At 46.0% G+C, this 26,872-nt stretch overlaps 1 protein-coding gene across 2 annotated transcripts in view; it reads right to left on the reverse strand.

Moving 5' to 3' along the window:
* The window catches only part of SEPTIN9 (septin 9), a 297,608-nt gene that overhangs the window by 225,994 nt on the left and 44,742 nt on the right, over positions 1 to 26,872 (reverse strand). For both annotated transcript variants that reach the window (XM_084838240.1, XM_084838239.1), the window contains one exon: positions 9,719 to 9,775. In XM_084838240.1, coding sequence (XP_084694366.1) covers positions 9,719 to 9,775 — 57 coding nt within the window. The remainder of the gene's footprint in view (positions 1 to 9,718; positions 9,776 to 26,872) is intronic.

Below are 26,872 nucleotides of genomic sequence, written 5' to 3' on the forward strand. Positions count from 1 at the left end.
TTTCTGTCTCATGGCTAGTATTCCACACTGCCCTTTGGATGACCTGTCCCCATGTTTGTGAAACACCTGTCTAACTTGGCCGCCCTGTAAAGTGGTTGCTTTTTCTCCTGCCCTTGGTAGACACTGTCAGCATATCCCACCCCAAGGCTGCAATTCTGTGCACCCTTACATGCGCTATTGATATCAATTTGATTTACTCCAAGTCCAAAATAAGTGGGCATTGGGTTACTTCATTCTCAGCTTCATAATCCTTTTATCTATCCTGAATCTCCCACCATTTAGCTTCAGGGGATGACCTTGGGTCCTAGTATTATGACGGAGGAAGAAAAATGTCTCCCTGCCCACTTTCTCCACACCATGCAGAATTTTTCATAGGATTGTGTGACCTGAGAGCTAGAGGGACAAGGGTCCTCACGAGGGAGGTGCTAGCTGCTGTAGAATAAGGAAAGCAGGAAATCAAAATCCAGATTGCTCAGGCAGGAGTCCACGAAAGGAAACCCCTTTCCGTACTCCTTTCCTCTTACACAATGCAGCTACCACCAGTATATAAGTGACACCTATCCATCTAAGCTCGCCCTTTTAATCCTCCATGGTGATTATCTCCAGTGGTTATGTGCCTTTGAGCATGAGCAAGCTCTCTGGCATCGTGCTGCATGCAGCTTGCTCGCCTGGCAAGTGAGACAAAAGGGGACAGAACCAGCCACAGGAAGCTCAAGTAATCTCATCTAAGAAGGCATTCAAAGCAGGTGGGTAATGTCAGCCAGCATGTTGCCAACTCCTTGACTGCTGTTGAAGGCAGAAAGCACTCCAAAGGAGCACGGAAAAAAAGATGTTGCCTTCCCTTGTAACACCTGCGTAAATGTTAGATTCAAAGTGTTCCAACATGTGAGGCAATTTCAGCTGAACAGATTGCTTGCCGAGTGCCTGCAGATTCACATCAGGCTGTGTATGGCCTTCCATTCAGCCTTCCAATTCTCCGGTTGGGCTAGAGCTGAAACAAACAGTCACAGATATTCAACATTTGGAGAAAGTTCTAGTTTTGCCACTGAATCTTTGAGAAGTTTCAAAGAAAAATTTGAAAGTGTGTGTGTGTGTGTGTGTGTACCAAATGTGCAAGCTTCAGATACGTTGGCCTCTCTTGGTTGCTTTAATGTTGGCAAGCTTCTAAGATGAAGAAAACCGATGTGCTGAAAGTCAGACACTAATGAGCACTGCATGTTATCTATCAAATGCTGACAGAAACAGAGACACAAGTCAGATGTTATCTGACCATAAACTACCATCATTGCAAGCCCTGGCATGGGGATGTCAAACCCCCTTCTTCCATCATCAACCCCCCCAAATGGAATCTTTTCACAAGTAAGTTGGCATCGTAGGTTTGATTTGCTTTCTCGTTACAGCATTGGGTAGTGTGTTAAGGCTGCTGCAGGCCCCCCAAACATTTACAGTAAAAAGTTTTTCTGGATCCCAGGATGCCAGACAGCACCTGATTGCTTAGGGCAATTCTGTGTGGGGCTAGCAAGAGCTTTTCCTTCATGGCTTCTCTTTCATTTTTTTTTCTGGAAAATTAGCAAGGCTGTTGCTGTCCTGCAGCCTTTGTCCCTTGCCCTGGATGCCACCTTTCCCATGGAGGAGAAACAGAAGGACTGACAGGTGGAGCCCTGGCACTGCTTGCAAAGGAAGCAGGTGCTCTGGTAAGAGGTTTTCGACCAGAGGTTTGCAATGGCCAGAACAACTTTTGCCTGAATCCCAGTTCTCTTGAGAACATAAGAAGAGCCATGCTGGATCAGACAAAGGGTCCATCTTATCCAGCATTCTGTTAGCACGGTGGACAACCAGCTGCATGTGGGAAGCCCACAGGCAGGACATGAGTCCAATAGCACCCTCTTCCGGGAGCTCAGGTGGCTATAAGCCCCTGAAGCCAGAAAGTTACTTGCACCTTCCCTGCCCACCCCCTGCAAATGCCCTTGCTAAAGCATGTCCTGTCATCCTGTCCCAGGCTGCCCACCTGTTCTTCCTTCATCAGTCTCCTCCTCCTGCTCCTCTTTGCACTCTGCTCCTTTTCTCTTCCTCCTCTGGCTCCATCCTCCTCTCCTTCCGCCCTTTCTCCTCCTCTCCACACTGCAGCCTGTCAGGCCATTAAATGGCCCAGGGCTAATGAGGCTCTCCCAAGTCATCCAGTTTGGTGGTTCTAGCCAAATGTCAGGTGGACCAGCAAGATCTCGGTGTCCATACAGGATGTCATTGGCAGCACCCAGATTTGGGGCCATCCTGACTTGGCCTGCACCATGAATAGAAGGCTGGCAGGGGGGAGCCCTGTCGCAGTCTACCTACAGACGAGAATACCACTGCATGTCAACAACAAAAAATAGTATCTAGTATTTAATACTACTGCATGATAAATATGAAATACTGTCAAATATACCAGCAGTTTTCATACTATTTTCTAATGAAGCCTGGCTTCTTTTGAAGCTTATCAAGGATTTCTCTATGAGAAAAGTAGCTGAAAGACAACTTGCTTAAGAGCAGAGACATCACACTGACAACAAAGGTCCGCATAGTTCAAGCAGTGGTATTCCCCGTAGTAACCTATGGCTGCGAGAGCTGGACCATAAGGAAGGCTGAGCGAAGGAAGATAGATGCTTTTGAACTGTGGTGCTGGAGGAGAATTCTGAGAGTGCCTTGGACTGCAAGATCAAACCAGTCCATACTCCAGGAAATAAAGCCAGACTGCTCACTTGAGGGAAGGATCTTAAAGGCAAAACTGAAGTACTTTGGCCACATCATGAGAAGACAGGATACCCTGGAGAAGATGCTGATGGTAGGGAAAGTGGAAGGCAAAAGGAAGAGGGGCCGACCAAGGGCAAGATGGATGGATGATATTCTGGAGGCGACGGACTCCACCTTGGGGGAGCTGGGGGTGGCGACTGCCGACAGGAAGCTCTGGCGTGGGCTGGTCCATGAAGTCATGAAGAGTCGGAAGCGACTGAACAAATAAACAACAACAACAACTGACCTTCCTCTATGGGAAGATGTTGGGAGCACTGCATTCTAAGACACCCATTCTTTTTACAGGGAGTGATTGTGAAATCAAACAATGCCCAGTGTAAACTGCAGAGGGGATGTGTGTATGGGTTCAAATGGCTGAATGCTCTTCCACAACCCCACCCCAGTCCATGCGTACAGAAAACTACATGTCAAGGAAAAGACTGGGCTGGAAACCATCTCCTTGAAATCTAGTTTTCTATGTGCAGGAAATTGTTTTGTATGGAGGAGCATTCATCCATTTAAAACCCATTCTTCTTCCTGACTTCTAGTTTTCTATTTGCATGGATTGGGGAGGGGATTCAGCTATCTGAGTCCACATGCACACACCTGCAGTCAGAAACAGGTTAGCCCCCTTGTCTGCTGCCCATGAGAACTATGCCTTTGCATGCTTCATCCAGTGCCCCAGTTGCAAGGTGGCCACCCTAAATAAGGTCAGCAAGGAGCAATAGGTGACAGAAAGTGAGTTTTCGCCGAGAGGCCAAACCTCTCCTCCAAGTGAGGTTTGCACGCTATCAGCAAATGTGTGTTATTATTGGATAACCGGCTGTGGTTTTGCTACACTACAAGTTATGCACTGTTCTTCCAAGAAGTCTCAAAACAAGCCACGATCTGTCCCCAGCCAAATGCTGATGGTGCATAAGTGGGGACGCAAGCCCTCTGACGCACTCCGTGTGCAGGGCTGTGCTGCAGCTGACTCCGGCATAAAGCTTTTCTGTTAACAAGTCTGGTTCAGAGCTAGCTAGGTTGGCAGCTAGGGAGGGGAACGGGCAAGGAGTGCCTCTCCCTCTTTTTAACCCTTCTAGAGTTCTCAAGCAGCACTGCCACTGGGTTAAGGAATCAGCCAGCAAAAGGAGTATTAAGAGCCTCCTTCAAAATAGAAGGAGCTCAAGGTGCTACCTGAAAGATGTTCATAGAGATATACAAGTCTAGGGCTGGAAGGAATTGGGATGTTCTCTGTGGCAGGATGCCCCCAGCCACTCTCTCATCTCAGGCCACTGCTGTGGGGGGTTGGGGGAGGTAGCCAAAGTGTGCAACGCCTAGCAGTATGTCAAGCAGCAGCAACCCCCTTTCAACCTGAGGGCCAAATTCAATTTCAGAGAAGCTCTCTGGGGCTGCATGCTAGTGGTGGGCAGGGCCGAAGGCAAAAGAGGCAGGGCAAACATTCCAGAAATATCAGCATATTTTGGCTTGAAGCTCTTACGGCCAGTAAGCCTTAGGAGGGGCATTCCAACCTTTAAAAATGGAGCAGAGTGGTGGTGGAGAGGGACCATGCAAAAGACAGGAAACCACCAAATAATTGGTGGATGGGGGAAAGGGGTTCTCCAGAGGGCCAGACTGGGGCTGCAGGTGGGTCAGATTTGACCCACAAGCCCGAGGTTCCACACCCCTGAGGTGCAGAATGTGAGCTGTGAGCCTGCTGTGGGAGAAATGTACTCACCGCATCCTCTCCTGGTTCTCAGGGGAAAACACATTCTTCTGGTTTCTGCTCCTTGTATCACATCCCGGTTAGTAAACTGACATTAAGCCACAGTTTCCCAGTTCTGATATAAGGGGAAACTGTGGTTTAAAATAGCTAGGACAGAAGTGCCAAAGCTAGGGTGTGAAAAGAGGAAGGAAGCGGTGACTGCATTCAGTCTCAGCTGAGATGACACTCATTCTCAACTGAATAAACCATTAGGAACATAGGAAGCTGCCTTATACTGAGTCAGACCCTGGATCCAACTAGCCCGGCATTGTCAACACTGACTGGCAGCGGCTCTCCAGGATTTCAGGCAGGATTCTTTCCTAGCCTTACCTGGAGAAGCCAGGAATCGAACCTGGGACCTTCTGCCTGCCAAGCAGGTACTCTGTCACATTGAGCTATGGCCCCTCCCACCTACTGCTTATTAAGCTAACTTTGTTTGGTCTAAACAGGCCCACTGGAGGAAAAGACAAGCTACTCTTCATAGTGGTCAATATAATTTGTAGAGATGAATATCTGAAAATTAGAGTAGTTGACCACTTGAGTAATTTTTGGTCAATAATTATCTACCTTTGAATTTTTAAATTCAGCTTTAACCAATTTGCATTTTAACAAAACCTCAATGCACAGTTGTTGTTTTTCAGATACTGAAAGAAGTATATGGTAGCTTTTCCTTATTAAATTCTTAGATATCACTCCTTGTTCACAGGCAAGGCAATCTTTAATATTTTAATTTTCAGTCCTAAAGGAATATGACTACCATTCTGTTTTGTATTTAATTGTAACAAAAGCTTTTATCATTTGCATCAATAAAAGGTTTACAGATATTAGGTAAATGGGACATCAAATTAAGTCATCATCAGGCCAACATCTAACCAAGGATCAACTTGAATGGTAGGAGATGCCAACAAAGAACAAGCTGTCTTTGGGATTTGCAGGCGGAAATGCCCCTTTGGAAACGTGAGGTGCAAGAGGAATGTGAGGAGCAATTTATCTAGACCAGGGGTGGGGAACCTCTTTCAGCCTGAGGGCAAAATTTGATTTTGGAGAAGCTGCCAGGGGGTGCATTCCAGTTGTGGGAGGACTGAAGACAAAGGGGGCGGGACCAAAAATAAAATAAAATACCAGCATATTGTAGCTGGAGGGAGAAATCCTATGCCCCCTAGACAGTATCTGGAGGACACGGGATTTTTTTATTTCCTGGCTCCAAGCTCAGAGACAAGGCTCTGAGCTCAGAACCAGGGGACTGCACTCCCTGCTCCCTCCTCCTCAAAGCCAATGGAGCTGCCTTTCCACACTTGGTAAATGGATTGCAGAGACAGGGAGAAGGGGGCATACCCAGGGGAGGGGAGGGGAGGGGACTGGGGCGGCAGTCCTACAATCTTTCCTATGGCCGCCCCAGCCTCCTACCCTCCCCCTCCCCGAAGTCTCCGCTAGACAGGCAAAATTGCCTGTCTAGTTAAAATGCAGCGTGCGAGGCACGAGGCGCCTCCCTCTCTGCATAGGAGACTCAGGGAGCATCAGCTATCGGCAGGTATAGAAAAGTAATAAAAATAAATACGTTAAGTAAGTATGTAAGTAAGTAAATACATAAATAAAGTACTCATAAGCCTCTGAGTTTGGGGGCTTACGAGTACCCAGGGCGCAACCCACAGGATTGTGTCCTAAAGCTCCAGGAGAGGCATTTCAATCTTTTAGAATGGGAAAAACTGCACAAAAGCCAGGAAACCACCAATCGGCAGGTGGGGCCAGGGGAAGGGGTGTGCCCATTTGGGGAACCCAGAAGGCTATATTAGGACCTCAGGAGGGCCAAATTTGGCCCCTGGCCTGAGGTTCCCCACCCCTGATTGTAAACTAAAAAGGGATACAAATCTCTCAACAGTTCTAAAAGCCTGGACCGACACATTGTATCCATTGCCGAGGTAACACCGCTCTTGAGAACTAGTTATAACAGTATACAGTTCCTTCCTTATGCAAGGCCTATGATGAATCCCATGAACAGCAACACTGCAGTGATTAAGTCCACTAGACTGGGAATGTTGCTCTTCAGAAATAAAACAGCCACCTGCACTTTGAATCCATCCAAGTGACGCAGTCAGTGAGCATCCATGGGGCATATTATTCAGAGATGCAGTGCCCTGTCTGTGCCAGGCAGCCTCTCTTCCAAGAACATGGCATTCCTCACAATGCATCGAGCAAAACAACAACATCAACAATACAAAAAAACTGCAATTGAATCGCAACTGAAAGGCAATTCTTTATTGAACCAGCCCATCACCCAAGGAGTCAGAGTGTCTAAAGGATAGGGCTCTGACATCCGGTTCTGTATGAAGCCTATACTTAGGTCATGATCATGTAACCCATGTTTCTGCTCCTTTAAGTCTATCCATTTATTTTTCTATAGAGGGTGGCTGGTGTTTGTGGGGCATGGCTTCAACCAGCTCACTCACAGGGAGTATGTACAGTAAGGAAAACTGTTTTCATATTAAGAACATAAGAACTGCCCCGCTGAATCAAACCAAAGTCCCATCTAGTCCAGCATTCTGTTCACACAGTGGCCAACCAGATGCCTGCTGCTATTTTTATTTCATTTCTATTTTGCCTTTCCTTCAAGGAGCTCAGGGCAGTGTACATGGTTCCTCCCCCTGCCCACACACACACTCTTTATCCCCACAATGACCCTGTGAGGTAGGTTTGGCTGGGAGGGAGTCACTGGCCCAGAGTCAGCCAGTGAGCTTCATGGCTAAATAAGGATTTGAACCTGGGTCTCCCCATCCCTTGTACGACTCTCTAACCACTACGCCACAGTGGCTCTCTACTGTAATAATATCCTTTCTAAGGGGCAAACGTCAGATCTTAGTCAGCCCAGCCAGCAGCAGAAAGCAAACTGCCTGTAGAAAGCAAACTGCCTGTAGACTCCCCTGGAGATGCTGCTAATTTGTTGGAAGGCAGTTGCAAGGGAACATGGCATCAGAAGTGAAACCATAAAGGGAACATTTGCGGGAGCGAAATGTTTGTTCTCTGGACTCTGGGGATACCAGGCTAGAGGGTTTGCCTGTGTGCAGTTTACCGTATTGCTGAAGAAACTGTATGTGCAGTTATATGCTTAGTAAGGAACACATATTGTAGTTGTGAATTCTATGTTTACAAGAGATCCATTCATATCAATGTGATGAAATCGCTGTGTGTTCAACACTTGACTTCCTTGTATTCCTTATATGGGAGCAACTTCATGGCCTAAGAAGGTTCTGGTAACAGTTTATTTTATTTATTATCTAGCTGATGGTTGGGTTTTTTTTGGGGGGGGGGTTCAATAGTATTGTTTGATTAGAGCTTGTGTTTTGTGTTTTTATTTGTAAACAGCTTTGTGATGTATTATGAAAAGTGGTATATAAATTCCATAAATATATAGTAACTGTTATCAAAAGGCATATAGAACTACAGAAGGGAGAAAAATGTAATTTTATTAAAGAAAACACCCTCATTGCTGGGTTACATGTGCACCGTTTGTATAATGTGTGATGGGCAGTAGGTTCCTACATGAATTAGATCCTCAAGCTGCTGCAGGGAGGAGAGAGACTTTCATATGACAAACTGTAGAATTCGGCTTTTCTATTTGCGCAGTCATGATTATATAAGGATTCCGTGCAATTCATTCTAATTTCAAATAGTCTTTCTAGAATCCACAGGATTTTTGTGGAGAGACTGGTGTGATGGAGAATAAGGGATATTATTGCATTTTACATTTGGGGGGACCTACTGGAAATGAAGGTGCTAGGTGAGACTGATCTGCAGAAATCCTGTCAGCATACAACTGACATCTCACATATATGCTTTCTGGCAACTAAGCCCTATACACATACTTGGAAATTTCTTTACAACTATGAGGGCTAGAATCTTGTTCTTAAAAAGAAAATAAAGGCTTATCTGAATAGTCAGATGCACACAGTGGAACCTTGTCACTGCCATCCTGGCCCGTCTGTATAGACATTATATGAATGGCCTAGAAACAGCTGATGTGGGAGAGATCAAAGCCCTATACACACTTTCATGCTCAGTGTGTGAAGGTCTAAATGAAGCCAGGGGTGCAGGGACATTGGGGGCAGGGCTTACATGCACACCCACTTCCCCGAACTCACCTTTGTCCTACACAGGCTGCTGGCTCTGATGTTACTGGAGTGGTGAATCTGCTCTTTTCTGAAACAGAATCTGTTCTGACTGGATAGCTCCTCCACACCTTGGATAGCTCCTCTAGAGTTCTGACTGGAACCCGGAGCAGATTCATTGCCCCACTGACATCGGAACCACCAGCTTCCACTGCCTATATAGAGAAAGCGAATGCCTGCATAGGGCTTAGACCTCCACCTCTCCCCTCACAACAAGGTCCAGGAGAAAGTGAGGAGAAGATAACATTCTTAAAGCCAGAGACCCTAGTGGCATCAAGCAGTGTGGTCAGGAACTCTTGTGTTCAGTGGCATGACCTGATGTCAGAGCCTATAAGCACGTCTCTGTCTCAGTTCAAGAGACACATCCCCTTGAAGGACTTCCTTATGATAATGGAAGAGTCAGAAAACTCTGGAAACATACATCATTGCAGGTTTTTATACTTTAAGTGCTGATGTCTAAACCAGCCAGCCAACCACTGGCGAACATGCAGTGCCACAGAACAAACACACCTTAGAGTGCGAGAAGCTCCAAATGGTGACAATAGACTGTGTGATATTGAGCCTGGGAAACACCTGTTCCACAAAGGAATGTCCTCCCCATCTGCTCGCCATCCAAATGAAAACCAGCTTATATCGAGATGAAATTAGGAGAGTAACTCTAAGTCAAAAGCACTTAAAACATACAAGCATCCATGTGTGACAAACATACTTGTAAACTAGATTATGCAGGGCCCGTTCATTGTTTCGCCTGTATCCAGCACACTCCTCAAACTGAGAGCTTCTGGTGCTGATGTGGGATATTTGCTGCCCATTCCTTCACTATCTCTTAAACAACTGGACAACCATGCTGCTTCTCTGGAAGCTAGTCTAAGTGCTGCGTGTCTTTAGCTCCTGATTTGCTCTTCTCACTAGGGATTATTGGGGCTCCATTGAAATGCAGGCTGCCATACAAGCATTGTCTGTGTAGACTTCACATTGGAGGGCAAAGGATCAGAGAGAGACAGAGAGACAGAGAGTAAGTAAACCTATTCATGCAGCTTACTTGGACTTGTTGGGTCACCAAATCTTCGGAGCCTCCCACTGGAGGTCCTTGAGATTCCTAGGGCAAAAAGAAAATGGGTGTCAGTGGTTAAGCAGATGTAGGGTTCAGGAGATGACATGTGGTAGGTAGGGCAGTGGTTGCTTTACCAAAGGGTATCAGCCTAGATTATTAGACATTGCTGATACTTTCCAATCTACCATGTTATGACTCTACTGCATATATGCCACGACATCAAAGATCTTGCTTCTATTTGCATCAGCAGAGTCCTGGAGAGATGCAAGGGCTCAACATTTCATAGAATCATAGAATAGTAGGGTTGGAAGGGGCCTACAAGGCCATCGAGTCCAACCCCCTGCTCAATGCAGGAATCCAAGTCAGAGCATCCCTGACAGACGGCTGTCCAGCCTCATCTTGAAATGTTGAAGTACAGATCCTCAGCATTCCCACCTATTGCAGAAAGGAAAACTGGGGTGTCTCCTCACCTCCGTGGTTGTATTCCTATTTCTAAGAAAATAATAACTCTAGAAAGCAACCACCAAACCCCACTCAGTCAAATAATTTGAAGGGGAGGTTGCCATCTAGAAGGATTGGTCTTTTTCTTTAGCCCGACAAGGGTCCTATGTGATAAGCAAAGTTCAGGAGCTCTTTATATCTCCTATCATTGCATTGGCTTTTTATGCTTTCACATATACAAAACTTTAAAATAAAGCAAACTAATAAAAATAGTCATTAAAAGCACAGGTTTTTAATAGTCCTGCCAGGAAAAAAGAAAGAAAGATTACCTAACATTACCCACAAGCCTCTTGTGATTTCCATCATACTCAAATAAGCCAGGCAACCTTTGGATTATCCTTGCAGCTGACTATTAATCACTCAAGGGATGGGTCATGATGACTACAACTTAGCTGCCATGCAACAAACACTGACAAATGCAATCTCTCCCTGAACTTTTAAAGGTGGCCTGATCTGGATGCTCCTTCATCACTGTTCAAACAATTGTGTGTCATCAGGATAGAGAGAACTAGGAGAGAAGCAGCAAACACCATGGACATTAAGCAAGGATAATGGCAATTTCTGCTGGCAGCTCTCCTTGGAAATTGTGACTCATGCTTAAAAGGGTATGTGAATCTGTATATGCCTGGGAACTCCAGTTTGGTGATTTGCCTGTCAACAATGAGTGATATCTAAGAATTTAATAAAGAAAAGTGACCCTATATTTCTTTCAATATTTCAGCAACAACCACCACCACCGTGTATTGAGGTTTTGTTAAAATGCAGATTGGTTAAATTTAAATTTTCAGAGGTAGATGATTATTGGTAGATTAAAGGTAGATAGATGAATATTGACCAAAAATTCTTTAACTGGTCGAAGCTCTAATTTTCAGATATGCATCTCCACAAACAATATTGATCACTGTAAAGAATAGCTTGTCTTTCCCTCCAATGGGCCTGTTTAAACAAAAAAGGTGGGGGGGGCATTTCTACACCAGTCTAAAATCCTGCATTCAAAACGGGGCTTTCTGCTTCCGTTTTAAATGCAGGATCACAACGGACTCCCTTTACATGCGCTCCCCTTCCCCCCCCCTTTTCTCCCAGTATCTGAGTCTTCCATTATCTTTTAGTGATCTCGTTCTTCTTCTTCCTGCTTTAACTCTTTTGATGGAGGAAACTGAAGTGGAACACAATGGGGTAATCTGATAGCTCATTATTGGCAATCTATTTAAAAACAGAACGGAGGGCATTTAGTGCAGGAGGATCATGGCAGGGTCACTGCATCATGTTAAGAGCCCGCAAACTTCCGTGAAGGAGCAATCTCAATCGCAGGATAAAAGCCCGGTGTGAAGGAGCCCAAAGTTAGTTTAGGATGCAATGCTATGCCTATTTAGACAGAAAAAAATGCCTACAACTCAGAGCATTCCCCAGCATGGCTCACTGGGGAATGCTGGGAGTTGTAGGCCTTTTCTCTCTCTAATCATGCATAGGATTGTGCCCTTAATAAGCAATGGTTTATTAAGCTGAGAGTGTCAGGCCCATGAACTCACTCCAAGACACCTCTCTTGGGGCCCATCAGGTCTCTTGCCCCTGCAGTTGTTTTTAACTGGGAGTCTAATGAAAGGCATGGCAAGTGAGAAGGTGAACTTAAACTATACCTCCTTATTGCAGCTCTCCCACCTCCATTCTAAGTTGAACTGGAACAGTCCAAAAATTAAAACAGGACCATCCAAGAACATTCCAGAGCATGACTGTATATCCCCTCTATGCAAAATTATAGAGTTAGGGATGGTTAGCTGCTTTGTGGCTGAACAATATTCTTTGAGACTTTATGACATATGGTTTGGCAAGCCCATTTTCCACAATTCAAGAAAGCTGATAACTGACTCCCCTTTACTGGATGCTTTTATTTGATTCCAAACATTTAATATTCTAATCAAGCCCTCTCAGTCTGGCCTTCAGTACCTCCAGTCCATTTTGCTGTGCCTCTCCCCCCCCACCCCCATTTTGCTTTGATCAATTCATGCGAGAATTAAATCTTTAAAAATGGAAAGGGAATACAAGTCCAGGTCACACACAAAGTCATCACTTTTGAGGGCTGGGAGGGATCTCTTGTGTCCCCAACAATGGCATGATAGGCTTAAAGCCAACTAGCGGAGCCTTTCTCTGGATGGAGAAATCAATGTCATGTGGTGAATTTCTGCCCATTATGCAGCTGCCAGAACACAGCAGCCCTGCCAGAACAAAAAATAAATGCTGACCTCTCAGCTGAAATCTACACCTTTTGAAGAACTGTCTTATTCAGTCTCCAGTTTTTCTAAGTACCAGCCCTGCCCAACCACAAAAAGCCCAATCAAACATTGGAGTCTTCTTCTTCCAGATGAGGAATAAAATGTATCACTCCTCATCATCACTCCTCCTACAGTGATCAATATTGTTTGTGGAGATGCATATCTGAAAATTACTTTGACCAGTTAAAGAATTTTTGGTCAATATTCATCTATTTACCTTTAATCTACCAATAATCATTGGTAAATTTTAAAAAGAATATCTTTGAGTTAGTATCACAAGTTGTGACTCTGTGCTAGCTGCTAGCACCAGGGTGGGGAACCTCAGGCCCAGGGATCAAAGCCAGCCCACCTGGGGTCCAAATCTGGCCCTCCAGGGTTCCCCAGAGAGCCACTCCCCCTTCCCCTGGCCTGACACCCTTTCCTCCAAACACTGATCCTTTGGTGATTACTGTGTAGTCTTGCCCCCATTCTAAAAGGTTGAAATGCCTCTGCTAAGGCTCATTTACTGGGATGGACTGCACGATACAACAGCCCACTGTGGGTTGTTAAACTAACAGTGAGGCTGTGGCGCATACAGGTTGTGTGCAGACACCATTCTGAATATGCAACACCTGCTCAGAGGTTGTTGTGTCGTGCGAACCCGGTGAGCGTGGGTTATGCGAGGGTTAAACAACCCTCACATGCACGGACTGTCAATGGACTGTTAATTTGCATATAACTTGCATGATGTGACAACCCCCCAGCAGGGTTTGGCTATGCAACTCAGCACCTGTGGGGACTACAGCTCATCTGAATCTGGTCACTGTCTGTAAGAGCTTTAAGCTGAAATATACTGCTGTTTAGGGGTGTTTGGGGCCCTGCCCTGTTGACCTTCAGCCCTGCCCGCCAGTGGAATGCGGCCTCCGAGATTTCTTTGAAATGGAATTTGGCCCTGCGGCTGAAAGAGGTTTTGCATCCCTGCACTAGCAGAAAGCATTTCTACTCAAAATGCAAAGCACCTGGTTGTCCACAGTCCCCTTTGCCTCTGGAAGCCATTAGTACTGTATCCTATACTGTTCTGGGGAGTCCTCAAGACTCAGATGCAGCTTTTTGAAGCTGGGGTGGGGGAATCAGTAAAAACTGGGTGCCCTGCCTTATGTGAGCAGAAGTGAATTCCACTAGTGCAAAGCCACCACTGAATGCAACTGATTATCTTGACCAGGTGCTCCTCCATAAATCACTCACACTTGGCTCACTTGACAGCTAGTCCTCTGCTGTGGCTTGCTATGGTTCTACAAGATGGACTTATCTGACCTGGTGCCCAACACCCTGTGTAAGTAGGATGTTCTTTGCTTCAGGGGCAGTTTATAAAATCAGTGCATCACCTGGATCCAGAATGTGTGATTGCCTTTTGTCTTGTCAACAAGTGGGTAACTATTTTCCTTGGTTTTAGCTTCCAGCCCTTCTGATGATGTCTGTCTGATCTTGTATTGATTCAGATCCTGCAGACAGATATCTCAATGATACTAATTCTGAGTGCAGGATTCATGCCTGAGCTGTTGGTTAACAAAATGTATCTGCTGTTTTTTTGCCAAACATTGTGGATAATTCTTCTTCAGGACACAGGTATTGGAATTAATTATTTTGGGGTCTTTCCTTCCTTGTCTACAATTCCATTAAAACAAAAAACCCTGACCAGGCCTGCTCCCATGCTTTTAACAGCAGCTTGGACTTCAGAAATAAAGTGCAAAGCTTTTCTCCATGATAATGTCTGCAGATCAAGCTCCTGTTAAAGCTAACACAGCTAAAGGGGAGAGAGTTGAAAATGTGGCAGCCCTAGGAAGTAATTCAGTCTGCAGCTCATCCTGTATTATGTTACTAATTAGTGTTCCACTTCCTGAGTTACTTTGTATGACAATTAGAGGATTAAGGTGGCCAGATGTAACAGGGGGCAGGTCTCCTCCACCATTAATAGTTGTGCAGAAGAGGGAATTTTAGCAGATGGTCCTTGGATGACAAGCTACACCTGCTGAAATTCCCTCTTCTGCAAAACTGTTGAACGCAGGGGATACCTCTCCTCTTTTGCATTTGGCCATCCTACTGAGGATCGCAACCAGCAATAGAGAGATTGTTGATGCTGGTGAACAAACATACTTTTTTTTTTAATGGATAGTTTTACCCCTGTGGCAGACGTGCCATATTATTTAAATGTCTGGAGCAGAGGGAATATTGATACAATAAGCTGGATCCAGACCAAATTAGCTGGATTTCAATGGGAACTAAGTGCAAGCTATGTAGTCTGGATCCAACCCAATACCATTTATGCTTGCTTACTCTGTTCCTTGGGGTCACGAAGAGTTGGACACGACTGAACGACTGAACAACAACAACAACAACTCTGTTCCTATGGATCCCCTAGTAAAATTACCCAGTATCTGAAAGATTGTGTCAGACAGGATAATAAAGAACAGGTGTGGTATTTACAGAAAAAAAAAATTAATAGCAAAGAAATGGTGTGAACCCAATACTCCAGCATTAAAAGACTGGTTAACTAAAATGTAAACATTTCAGAGATGTCAAAGCTTACTGAGTACGTTCATTTCAGAGGTGGTTACCAATTATCACCAACTTTTGAAATGTCCTGGTAGGTATCCATATATTTGTTGTCAAAAACAGATACAATTTAGACATGAATCAGTACAACTGTGTTTTTATGTAATGCAACAAGATATATGTGCAATATAAGCTTTTATTCTTATTGATATGTAATAACAATCGGTTGGGCCGCTTGCCCTTGGAGGAGTCCAGCCCTCTCCTCTGTGTTTCTTCATGAGCTACTGATCTGGGCATGCTTTCTGAATGGAAAGAGGCATGTTCAGGACAGTGACTCATGCAGAGATTCAGTGGGCAGTCTCCTCCAAAGTTCGATCATTCTGCTGTATCTCTGCCTTGGCAATGTCTGAACAATCCAATCGCACTGGTGCAACTGGGCTAGTGAAAGCAAAGTTCCTTGACCTCACAGAAGGTTGGGGGACCCTGCTGAATGGAGTAGGCTGTAGTGTGGAGAGAAGGGGGATCTCTGAAAATTATGTGGGGGGAACTTCCATCCCATCATGGAAGGTGCTTCTGCCTCACATTTGAGGATCCAACACAATGTTCTATGAGGTTTTGTGTCCTTATGTGAAATTTTTAAAAAAACATGTATTTATTTTGTGGCATTTTTGAAACACTACCAAAGCACAGCTTACAAAACATTTTTTAAAAAAATCCAGAAGCAACAGTGGAACACTATAAGCTGCAAACCGTCTAGCAAAGCACCTGCTCTGACAATCATGCCTCTCTCTGGCCTCTGCCTCATTCACAAGGGACAAACTTTGCATGATTACTCCACTCAGATGTCTTACAATATCCTTTCCCCTGATCACTGTCCCCATGCTGCTGCTCCTTAATAATCTCAAGGACACTTATTAATCATAGCTTACTTCTCCCCTGCTGCCAATTTATTAATTCACTGTTATTTTAAGGCATGGAAAAACCTGAGCCAGCAATCCCAAGAGGGGGAGATGTACATATATTTACAGGAAAAGCACACTATCAGGATGACAGAGGGCAACCTGAAATGAAATGGGGCACAACACAGCAAGGAGCACTGGGCTGGGCACAGACTTGGCCAGCTGTGCGTGTCATTTTGCGAAGCCAATGTAACTGATGCACCTGAACTACAATATCCAAGCTGACCCAGATACCAAAGCAGGAGAAGGCCGGTGTATATTTGGACAGGAGATGGGATGCTCACAGGTACTGTGTCTGCCAAAATTCCCACTTCTGCACAGGCATAAAAGGTTCAGGAGCTCCGGCCTCCTGTGCATCTTTCCACTAACACTAATAACACACAACAGCAAAAGAACCATGGGGACGGATGCATCTTAGAACATGGGCATATTGAAAAGATCTGGATGGGCAAGTTCCACATTGCATCGAGCCTTTTTACACAAGGCATTTATTGTGCACTTGTGCTCACTTACGGTAGTTTGTGGGTCCTTTATACAACATCCTCCTCCTCCAGGGCCTCTCCCATGCTTTGCAGTCACTTTAGCAGTTGTTGTTGTTTTTTCTAATGAGGATAATCTAGTATTATTTGTGAATGGCGGGATAAAGCCTCATGTCATTGCACAATTCCTCTATATCACAGCGCCACCTAGTGTTTATGCAATGGAACATAAGGAAAGGAATAGAAAGGAAAACCCTAGAAAAAAGCACATGTAAGGGAGCTGAGCTTACTCCTGCAACGAATCTGGAAACAGAAGCCTTGGTAAAGTGGCAGTTTAAGTCTGTAGTGCAGATATGCCCATCATCCTTTCCCAACCTGGTGTCCTCCAGATGGGTTTGACTACAACTCCCAGTATCTCCCAGTATGCCCCAGTCAGCCATGCTAGCTGGGGCATGCTGGGAGTTGTAGTCCAACCCATCTGGAGGACACTGGGTTGGGGAAGACTGCATTACATTATTCAAGGGAAAGCTGTTGTATGGGGCCCCAGTCTGGAATGTGCTCCCAATCTGGACTGGGGCCCCACACTGCTCTCCTGCTGAAAATCCCCCCTGGTAAACCATTTGCCCCTCTGCTGTTTACTGCACACCACTTTCTGGGACAAAGAGCAATCAGGAGGTGGGTGGGGAGTTTCCAGTGAGGGAACTGGTGTGGCCTTGCTTTTGAAGCAGCTTGTGAATAATGCAATAATAATGCAATCGCAAGAAGGAAAGAGCAGGAGTGAGAAGCCCACTGTTTGTCATCTGGCTCAGCTTCTTACCTCACTCACAACAGTTCAAACAAGCACTTCCCTTTCATTAGCGCTCAAATGAAACCAACAAAAGGAATATGCAAAGCCACAGCTGCTTTCCAGCATTAATCAGAAACACTCATTGAAAAATTTATGGTTTCCCAGCCCCTGTGTAAGGGAAACACTTGCCAAGTCTAAGCCAAGCACAGCTGCATGGAAAACGCAAGCCATGTGTACGGATGTTTGTGTGTTTCTTTCTGCCTCAGATATCCCTGGCAGCCACACATTGCATGCGGCTTGCTTCATGGAAGGGAGAGAAAGGTGTCTCTGCAGCATGCTCTTTAGATTGGCAACAGACCCCACTGTGGCCGGCTGCTCAATTCACAGCTTCGCTGGCTGGCTGGCTTGCTAGCAGGGCTGCAGGACCCAGGCAGATGTGCTGAAAGCTCAGGGTGCCATCCTGCTCCTATTGAAGTCAGCAGAAAAGCGCCGTTGATTTGAGCGTGGTTGTAGCTGCTGCCCGCTATCCTGCTGCTCCCATAGGACTGCATCCAACATTCGTCTAACTTAAGTGCCATTCATTTCCATGGGTCTACTCTAAGTAGCACTAACATTGGATAAAACCTCTAGATCAGCTTTCCCCAACCTGGTGCCCTGTGTTGGACCACAAGTCTCATCATCCTCAACCATTGGCCATGTTGGCTGGGGATGTTGGGAGTTGTAGGCCAAAGCTGTGGGAGTTCAGTACACCTGCTAAGCAGCTTTCAAGTCACTATTTCATCTTATTGGAACTGTACATTTTAAAACCAACACAGGCACAACTACACTGCACATGTACAGAGGCCTCTAGTAGCCTTGGGGGAGAAATCCTACTGTCATTTTTAAAAGACCTCTTTAAAAATGGTATGGATGCACTTAAAGGTACCTTTCCCCATTGAGATAGGGGTTAGTCTGACCCCTTCCAGACTGTCCGCCTTAATTATCCCCCCACCCCCACAAAACCTGCAGTGATGGAGCTTCCAACACACAAGTGGATGAAGCTCAGGGGAAAAAATGAAAAGATCTTGAAGAGAACGCTGCCATACAATCCTATATATGTTTACTCAGGCATAGGTCCCACTGTGTTCAAAGGGACTTGCAGAGCATCTCTAGGGGGCCAGGGAAGAGCAGAATGGCAGATCTGCCACTTCATCCCCAACTCTGCTGACTCATGCTAGCTAGGGCAGAAGGGGTGTGTGTATGGTGGGCGGGGGGTACAATTCACCAAGCTTTACAGCCTAGCAGATCCATGTATTTCCAATTCCCCCCCCCTTGAGAGCAATGGGGAGAAAATTAGCTTGCTTGCTTATTTATTTATTTATTGCATTTATATCCTGCCTTTTTTCCTCCTTAAGGAACCCAAGGCGGCGTACATAATCCTCCTCCTCCTCCATTTTATCTTCACAACAACAACCCTGTGAGGTGGGTTGGGCTGGGAGTCTGTGACTCTCAGTCACCCAGTGAGCTTCCATGGCGAAGTGGAGACTAGAACCCAGATCTCCCAACTCCCAGTCCAGCACTCTCGCCACTACACCACACTGGCTGGCAACACTGATCAACCCACACTGGGCCCAACTGGGGGAAGGAAGCAGCATTGAATCTAGCTTTTGGAGCAGGTTTTGGACTGTTCTGCTTGCTACCACCAGTGGAAGAACCACCAGCAGCAGCTGTCTGCCAAACTGAGTGCAGCAGGGGCCTCCACGGTGGCAGAGCCCTCCTTCACCATTGGTGTTTCTCCTTGCCAGCAAAGGCCAGCATAAAGGCACCAATGCACCACTGACCCCCTCCAGCTATCAACTTTATAGGGGGTGGTAGGATTGCTCTCTTTCTCCCTAGTAAGTTTGTTTAGGATTGCAGCCTGGACTTCCGAAGCCCAGGGAAGGCAGGAGTAAGTTACATTGCTGGGGCATTGGACAATAACGTCTTTGATGCATCTTTGATTATACATTTTTACAATGAAGACATACAATGTGAAGCCCTAATCTCTATCTTCTCTGCTGATAAGGTTCATTTAGGCCATTCTGCACTTTCACCAGAATCACTGACGCTATATTAAGACATCACTCAGTAGTCTTTGGTTTCATAAGGCATTAGAGTTAAATGAACAGTGGTAAAGGATACTGAAGTGCAAGCAGTGATTACTTCTTTGCCAGAAAGTGAAACTATTGCTCCACTTAATATTTTTTGTAGGTAATGAGCATCCTGGTAAAAACAAGACAAAACAACCACCTGCTATTCTGGTAGTGAACTCTTCCAATGAAGGAAAAACTGGGGGAGCAGCAGGAGTACCTGAACAATTATCTGCATATGTGTATGGCTACTTTGATCTCATTAGTAGTATGTTTTAGCTCATATTTCAATTCATTCCATTTTAAAGCCATCCTTCCTCCAAGGAACTCAAGATGACACAGAATGCACCCTGTCCCCTGCCATTGTTAGACTGGGTTCACACAATAGGTTAAATTATGGTTTATTTTTCTGAGTTAACCATGATGGCCTAGCATGTCATCTGCATGCTGTTTTTCCCGAACCGTAGTGCTTTATTTACCCCAAATAAGCCACCCTGGTAAGCCACGGTCTGCGGTGATGTTTATTTTAACCATCATGGCTTAGCATGTTGTCTGGCACTCCACCATGGTTTAAGCAGATCGCCTACAGAGTCACCTGGCAAGAGCACTCAAAACCACTGCTGCTACGCTGCTCCTCTTGGGCGATCACTGTTTCTGAGATCTGCCTAGCAACAGATTGCACTGCAGTCCCTCACTGTCCTCACCCCTCCCTCAGCGTTGTGCTCTGTGAACTTCCAAAGTGTTTCTTGGCCATAGTACATCCTCACATTTCCCACGGAGAGGCATAGCTGAGCAGAATTTTACTTGTGCATCGGGTGCCTCCCTACGAGGGGAACCAGTGTATGAAATTTTGTCCCAAACATGCCAACTTTCAAGGGCTTAGAGCTGTCACCCCCTTCTGGGTGCCCATGGCCAGAGATAAGGGAAGGACTTGGAAATCCAGCTTGGAAAGTGGATGCTTGGCAAAGCTTGACTTTTTAAAATGAAGCCGCACCAAGCCTCCGTCTCCAGAACTGGTGCGGCTTGAGTTTAAAAAGTCAAGCCTTTGTGATAGCTCACACAGGGTTTTCATTGTGCATCAGGTTCCTCCCCATGAGGGGGACCTGTGTATGAAATTTCACCCCATTCCTGCAAAGAGTCAAGGAGTTACAGACCCCACCCCCTTTTTGGTGCACATGTGGTGGGAGATCAGGGAAGGGCTTGGAAATCCAGCTTGAGAAGCAGGGTAGTGGTGGGAGGGGGGCAAGAGTGCGATGGAAGGCCTTGAGAATTGGGGCAACGTGGGTTGAGTGGGGCGGTGTGGGTGCAGGGAAGTGGCTAAGGATCAATGCTGCATAGAGAATGGCAGGGAGCCAGCAGAGACTTGAGACAGTAGAAGACGCTCCTTGTGCAAAGCTGGCCAATCAGAGGGAGGGTCGTGACATAACGGCTGCACAAGGGACGGTGGAATATGGTTTCCACCATGAAGGAAGCTGGGATAACTGCCCAGCCAGGCAGGAAGACTACAGAGAAGGAGGTAGGGATGGCAGAGAATTCCACCCGGAATCCGTGGCGGAACGGCCTCCTGCCCTCCCACACCCCCTGCAGAATCCCCCTGGGAAGGCACTTACCTGGGGCGGATTCGGTGGTGGCAGCGGCGGTTCCGGCGGTGGCTCTGGTGGCAGCGGCGGCTCTGGCGGCTGGTCTCCTGGCCAGCCACGGCCGGGCTGCTGCCACTGCCATTGCCGTCCTGGCTTGCAGCCGTGATAGGGTACGTAAGAATTTATGTAGCCTATCACAGTTGGGTTAAAAAAAACAAAAACAACCCAATGTACGCTATGGCGGCCGCCATTTGCGTGCCCTATTTTTGGCTGATTTATCTTACATAAATATTTACGTAAGATAAAACGGTGAAAAGAGGGGAACACAAATAGCGCCCACTATGCTATTTGTGTTCCCTTCATAAGCAATGGTTTATTAAGCTGAGAGTGAGTGTCAGGCCCATGAACTCACTCCAAGACACCTCTCTTGGGGCCCATCAGGTCTCTTGCCCCTGCAGTTGTTTTTAACTGGCAGTCTAATGAAAGGCATGGCAAGTGAGGAGAACTTAAAATATACCTCCTTATTGCAGCTCTCCCACCTCCATTCTAAGTTGAACTGTTTCAACCATTCTAAGTTGAAAATTTATTTTTTACATAAAAAATTTACGTAAGATAAAACAGCAAAAAGAGGGGAACACAAATAGCGCCCACTACGCTATTTGCGTTCCCCTTTTTTTCCACCGTTTTATCTTACGTAAATATTTACGTAAGATAAATCGGCCAAAAATAGGGCATGCAAATGGCAGCCGCCGGAGTAGTTGCCGCCATTTGCGTGGCTGCCTTTACCGTGATAGGCTACGTAAATACTTACGTAGCCTATCACGGAAAGAGCAGCAGCGCAAACGGCATAGCGGCCGCCGTTTGCGTCCCTGGTCTTTGCCGTGATAGGCTACGTAAATACTTACATAGCCTATCACGGCAGCCTGGTAGGATGCAAATGGCAGCCGCTATGGCGGCTGCCATTTGCATCCACAGCAGCCCGGCGGCTCTGTGGAGCCGCCATGGAGCAGAGCCGGCCAGGGAGGATTCTGGGGGGAGGGATGGAGTGCCTCCCCCCACCGCGAATCACACCTGCAAAAAGGTAAGTGACTTTAGTACATCCCTAGTCGCCCATCCAACTACTGACCGGGGCCGACCCCGCTTAGCATCCGAAATCAGACAAGCGCGCGCAGGAGAACAGCAGGAGAACAGCATAGTGCTCGAGTGTGAACCGAGCTTATGCATTCAATGAAGCACTGCAATGGGGAAAATGGGTGAGTGTCAATAATCACGTTTTAACGCGACAGCGTTTAACCCGACAGGACACCGAATTCATTGCGATGGTGGGTGCAATGTAGATCGGCCCTTAGTCTCACAATAACCCTGTGAAGTCAGAGATGAATGGAATAAAGGAGCTGTAATATTCTATACCCCCTTCATGGATCACTGCCTTGTTGTGGCGAAGGGGCTTGCGTAACTCAGTGAAGCCATAAGCTATACCGTGCAGGGCCACCCAAGACGGACAGGTCATGGCAGAGAGTTCTGACAAAATGTGGTCCACTGGAGAAGGAAATGGCAACCCACTCCAGTATTCTTGCCAAGAAAACCCCATGGAACGTATCACAAGGCTAAAAGATATGACACCGGAAGATGAGCCCCTCAGGTCGGAAGGTGTCCAATATGCTACTGGGGAAGAGCAGAGGGTATTTCCAAGTAGCGCCAGAAAGAGTGAAGCGGCTGGGCCAAAGCCGAAAGGACACTCAGCTGTGGATGTGTCTGGTGGTGAAAAGAAAATCCGATGCTGTAAAGAACAATATTGTTTAGGAACCTGGAATGTCAGATCAATGAATCAAGGTAAGCTGGAGGTGGTCAAACATGAGATGGCAAGATTGAACATCGACATCTTGGGAATCAGCGAACTAAAATGGACAGGCATGGGCGAATTTAATTCAGGTGACTATCATATCTACTACTGTGGGCAAGAATCCCTTAGAAGAAATGGAGTAGCACTCATAGTCAACAAAAGGGTGGGAAAAGCAGTACTGGGGTACAATCTTAAAAATGATAGAATGATCTCAGTACGAATCCAAGGCAAACCATTCAACATCACAGTAATTCAAGTCTATGCCCCAACCACTGAGGCAGAAGAAGCTGAGGTTGATCGGTTCTATGAAGACCTACAACACCTTCTAGAACTAACACCAAAAAAAGATGTCCTCTTCATCATAGGGGATTGGAATGCTCAAGTAGGAAGTCAAGAAATCACCGGGATAACAGGCAGGCATGGCCTTGGTGTACAAAATGAAGCAGGACCAAAGCTAATAGAGTTTTGCCAAGAGAACATGCTGATCATAGCAAACACTCTTTTCCAACAGCACAAGAGGCGACTCTACACATGGACGTCACCAGATGGTCAATATCGAAATCAGATTGATTATGTCCATTGCAGCCAAAGATGGAGAAGCTCCATACAGTCAGTAAAAACAAGAGCTGGAGCTGACTGTGGCTCAGATCATGAGCTGTTTCTTGCAAAATTTTGGCTGAAATTGAAGAACGTCGGGAAAACCACTAAACCGTTCAGGTATGACCTAAATCATATCCCTGATGAATATACAGTGGAGAGGAGGAATAGATTTCAGGGATTAGACCTGATAGACAGAGTGCCTGAGGAACTATGGACGGAGGTCCGTAACATTGTTCAGGAGGCAGCAACGAAATCCATCCCAAAGAAAAAGAAATGCAAGAAAGCCAAGTGGCTGTCTGATGAGGCTTTACAAGTAGCTCACGAAAGAAGGGAAGCAAAAAGCAAGGGAGAAAGGGGAAGATATACCCAACTGAATGCAGAGTTCCAGAGAATAGCAAGGAGAGACAAGAAGGCCTTCTTAAGTGAACAATGCAAAGAAATCGAGGAAAACAACAGAATGGGAAAGACTAGAGATCTCTTCAAGAAAATTGGAGATCTCAAGGGAACGTTTTGTGCAAAGACGGGCATGATAAAGGACAAAGAAGGCAGGGACCTAACAGAAGCAGATGAGATTAAGAAGAGGTGGCAAGAATACACAGAAGAACTATACAGGAAAGATCTGAATGTCCCTGATAGCCATGATAGTGCGGTCACTGAACTTGAGCCGGACATCCTAGAGAGTGAAGTCAAGTGGGCCTTAGGAAGCATTAGTAACAATAAAGCTAGCGGAGATGACAGTATTCCAGCCGAGCTATTTAAAATCCTAAAAGATGATGCTGTTAAAGTGCTGCATTCAATATGCCAACAAATCTGGAACACTCAACAGTGGCCACAAGACTGGAAAAGGTCAGTTTACATTCCAATTCCAAAGAAGGGCAACGCCAAAGAGTGTTCAAACTACCGCACCATTGCGCTCATTTCACATGCCAGCAAGGTGATGCTCAAAATCCTATAAGCTAGGCTTCAGCAGTATGCAAACCGAGAACTACCGGAAGTACAAGCTGGGTTTCGAAGAGGCAGAGGAACTAGAGATCAAATCGCCAACATTCGCTGCATCATGGAGAAAGCAAGAGAATTCCAGAAAAACGTCTATTTCTGCTTCATTGACTACGCTAAAGCCTTTGATTGTGTGGATCACAACAAACTGTGGCAAATTCTTAAAGTGATGGGAGTACCAGACCACCTTACCTGTCTCCTGAGAAACCTGTACGAGGGTCAAGAAGCAACAGTAAGAACCAGACATGGAACAACTGATTGGTTCAAAATTGGGAAAGGAGTACGACAAGGCTGCATATTGTCACCCTGCTTATTTAACTTATATGCAGAGTACATCATGAGAAATGCCGGGTTGGATGAATCAGAGGTCGGAATTAAGATTGCTGGGAGAATTATCAACAACCTCCGATATGCAGACGATACCACCCTAATGGCAGAAAGCGAAGAGGATCTCAAGAGCCTCTTGTTGAGGGTGAAAGAGGAGAGTGCAAAAGCTGGTTTGAAACTCAACATTAAAAAAACTAAGATCATGGCATCTGGCCCCATCACTTCCTGGCATATAGAAGGGGAAGAAATGGAAGCAGTGACAGATTTTACTTTCTTGGGCTCCAAGATCACCGCAGACGGTGACTGTAGCCATGAAATTAAAAGATGCTTGCTCCTTGGGAGGAAAGCTATGGCCAACCTAGACAGCATAGTAAGAAGCAGAGACATCACCTTGCCGACAAAGGTCCATCTAATCAAAGCTATGGTTTTCCCAGTAGTAATGTATGGCTGTGAGAGCTGGACTATAAGGAAGGCTGAGCGCCGAAGAATTGATGCTTTCGAACTGTGGTGCTGGAGAAGACTCTTACGAGTCCCCTGGACTGCAAGGAGGTCAAATCAGTCCATCCTAAAGGAAATCAACCCTGAGTGCTCATTGGAAGGACAGATACTGAAGCTGAAGCTCCAATATTTTGGCCACCTAATGCGAAGAGAAAACTCCCTGGAAAAGACCCTGATGCTGGGAAAGACTGAAGGCAAAAGGAGAAGGGGACGGCAGAGGATGAGATGGCTAGATAGCATCACCGATGCAATGAATATGAACTTGAGCACGCTCCGGGAGAGAGCACAGGACAGGAAGGCCTGGCGTGCTATGGTCCATGGGGTCACGAAGAGTCGGACACGACTGAACGACTGAACAACAACAATATTCTATACAGTCTAATCAATGGAAAGTTGCCTTAGCTTTCATATGTACTATTTCTGTAGACTTAAAACTGAGACTGATTCAACAAAAATGGATATTTCGTGTATATTGGACACCACAGAGGCTTGTTAAGAAGAAGCTGGCTAGCTCTGCAAGATGCTGGTGATGTAATGAGGACAATGCCTCATTCAGGCATATGATGTGGGCATGCTCTGTAGTGGCTTCCTTTTCATTGGGAATTATTGCTCATATAAATTTTGTTCTTGAAAAATCTGTGATAATAGTGGATGTGCATGCATTTTTAAATTATATCCATGTGATGTGGGGATTAACAAATGGACAGCAAAAGTGGATCCTGAGAGCCCTTACAGTTGCAAAGAGACTTATACTCCAAGCTTGAAAGGAAAAACATCCACCACCTATCACTCAATAGACTGAAGATCTCACTGCTCTTGCTACATTTGAACATATCTCCTACAACCGTCAAAGCCATATGGATGACTATTAGGATATATGGACTGCTTATATTAATGTATGTATCTGAAATGAAAGTGTTTAATCCTTCCCCCTTCTTTGTGTGTTTTTGTCTCCTTTCCCCCACCCCCTTCCTATACCAAGAGTAATGTTAATGATTACTGTATGCTGATAAGTTTTATGATATGGGTTTTCCCTGGTGTTTTGTTTGTTTGTTTGTTGCTTTTTTTGTTATTGTTGCTACTGTTATTGTTGTGTTACAAATAAAAATAAAAAGGTTAAAAACAACAACCCTGTGAGGTAGGCTAGGCTCAGAGTTGTAGTCGTGCGGGGGTCTCACCATGTCGAAAACCTGGCACTTTTTCTAGAGCCAGGTCCCAGCTGGGTCCCTCCCACTCCCAGCCTACTGCTGTGGGGTAGGTGGATGGAAGAGGCAGAGAGGCTGTGGTGAGCCCTAGAGCGGCTGCTGCTATTGCAGCAGCTACTCTCCCCAAAGTGCCAGGTATGCGCAAGAAGAGCACAAATTCCCCCCTTCCCCATCCGGAAAGCCTGCCTGGGCAACACAGCCTCACCTCGCAAAGATCCACCCTCTTCTGCAGCCCACCTTCCCTCTCTTCAAGCTGGAGGAGCTGCCCACCATGCCTGTACCTGAGACTGCACCTGTGCCATCGCCATCCCGTTTTGGGGAAGGATGGGAGCGTGTGGGCCAGGCTAAGTTGCTTGCTGGAGATGCTGATCCTGACTGTCAACCCTGTGCCCCCTGCAAGCCCAGCCAGTTGTAGAGCAGCAGCCCAGCACGCAGCAGCTGCTGCAGCGGCAGACAC

Source organism: Heloderma suspectum, chromosome 2, assembly GCF_057233095.1.
Source record: "Heloderma suspectum isolate Gila_16-S chromosome 2, 16-S_ref, whole genome shotgun sequence".
Lineage (NCBI taxonomy): Eukaryota > Metazoa > Chordata > Lepidosauria > Squamata > Helodermatidae > Heloderma > Heloderma suspectum.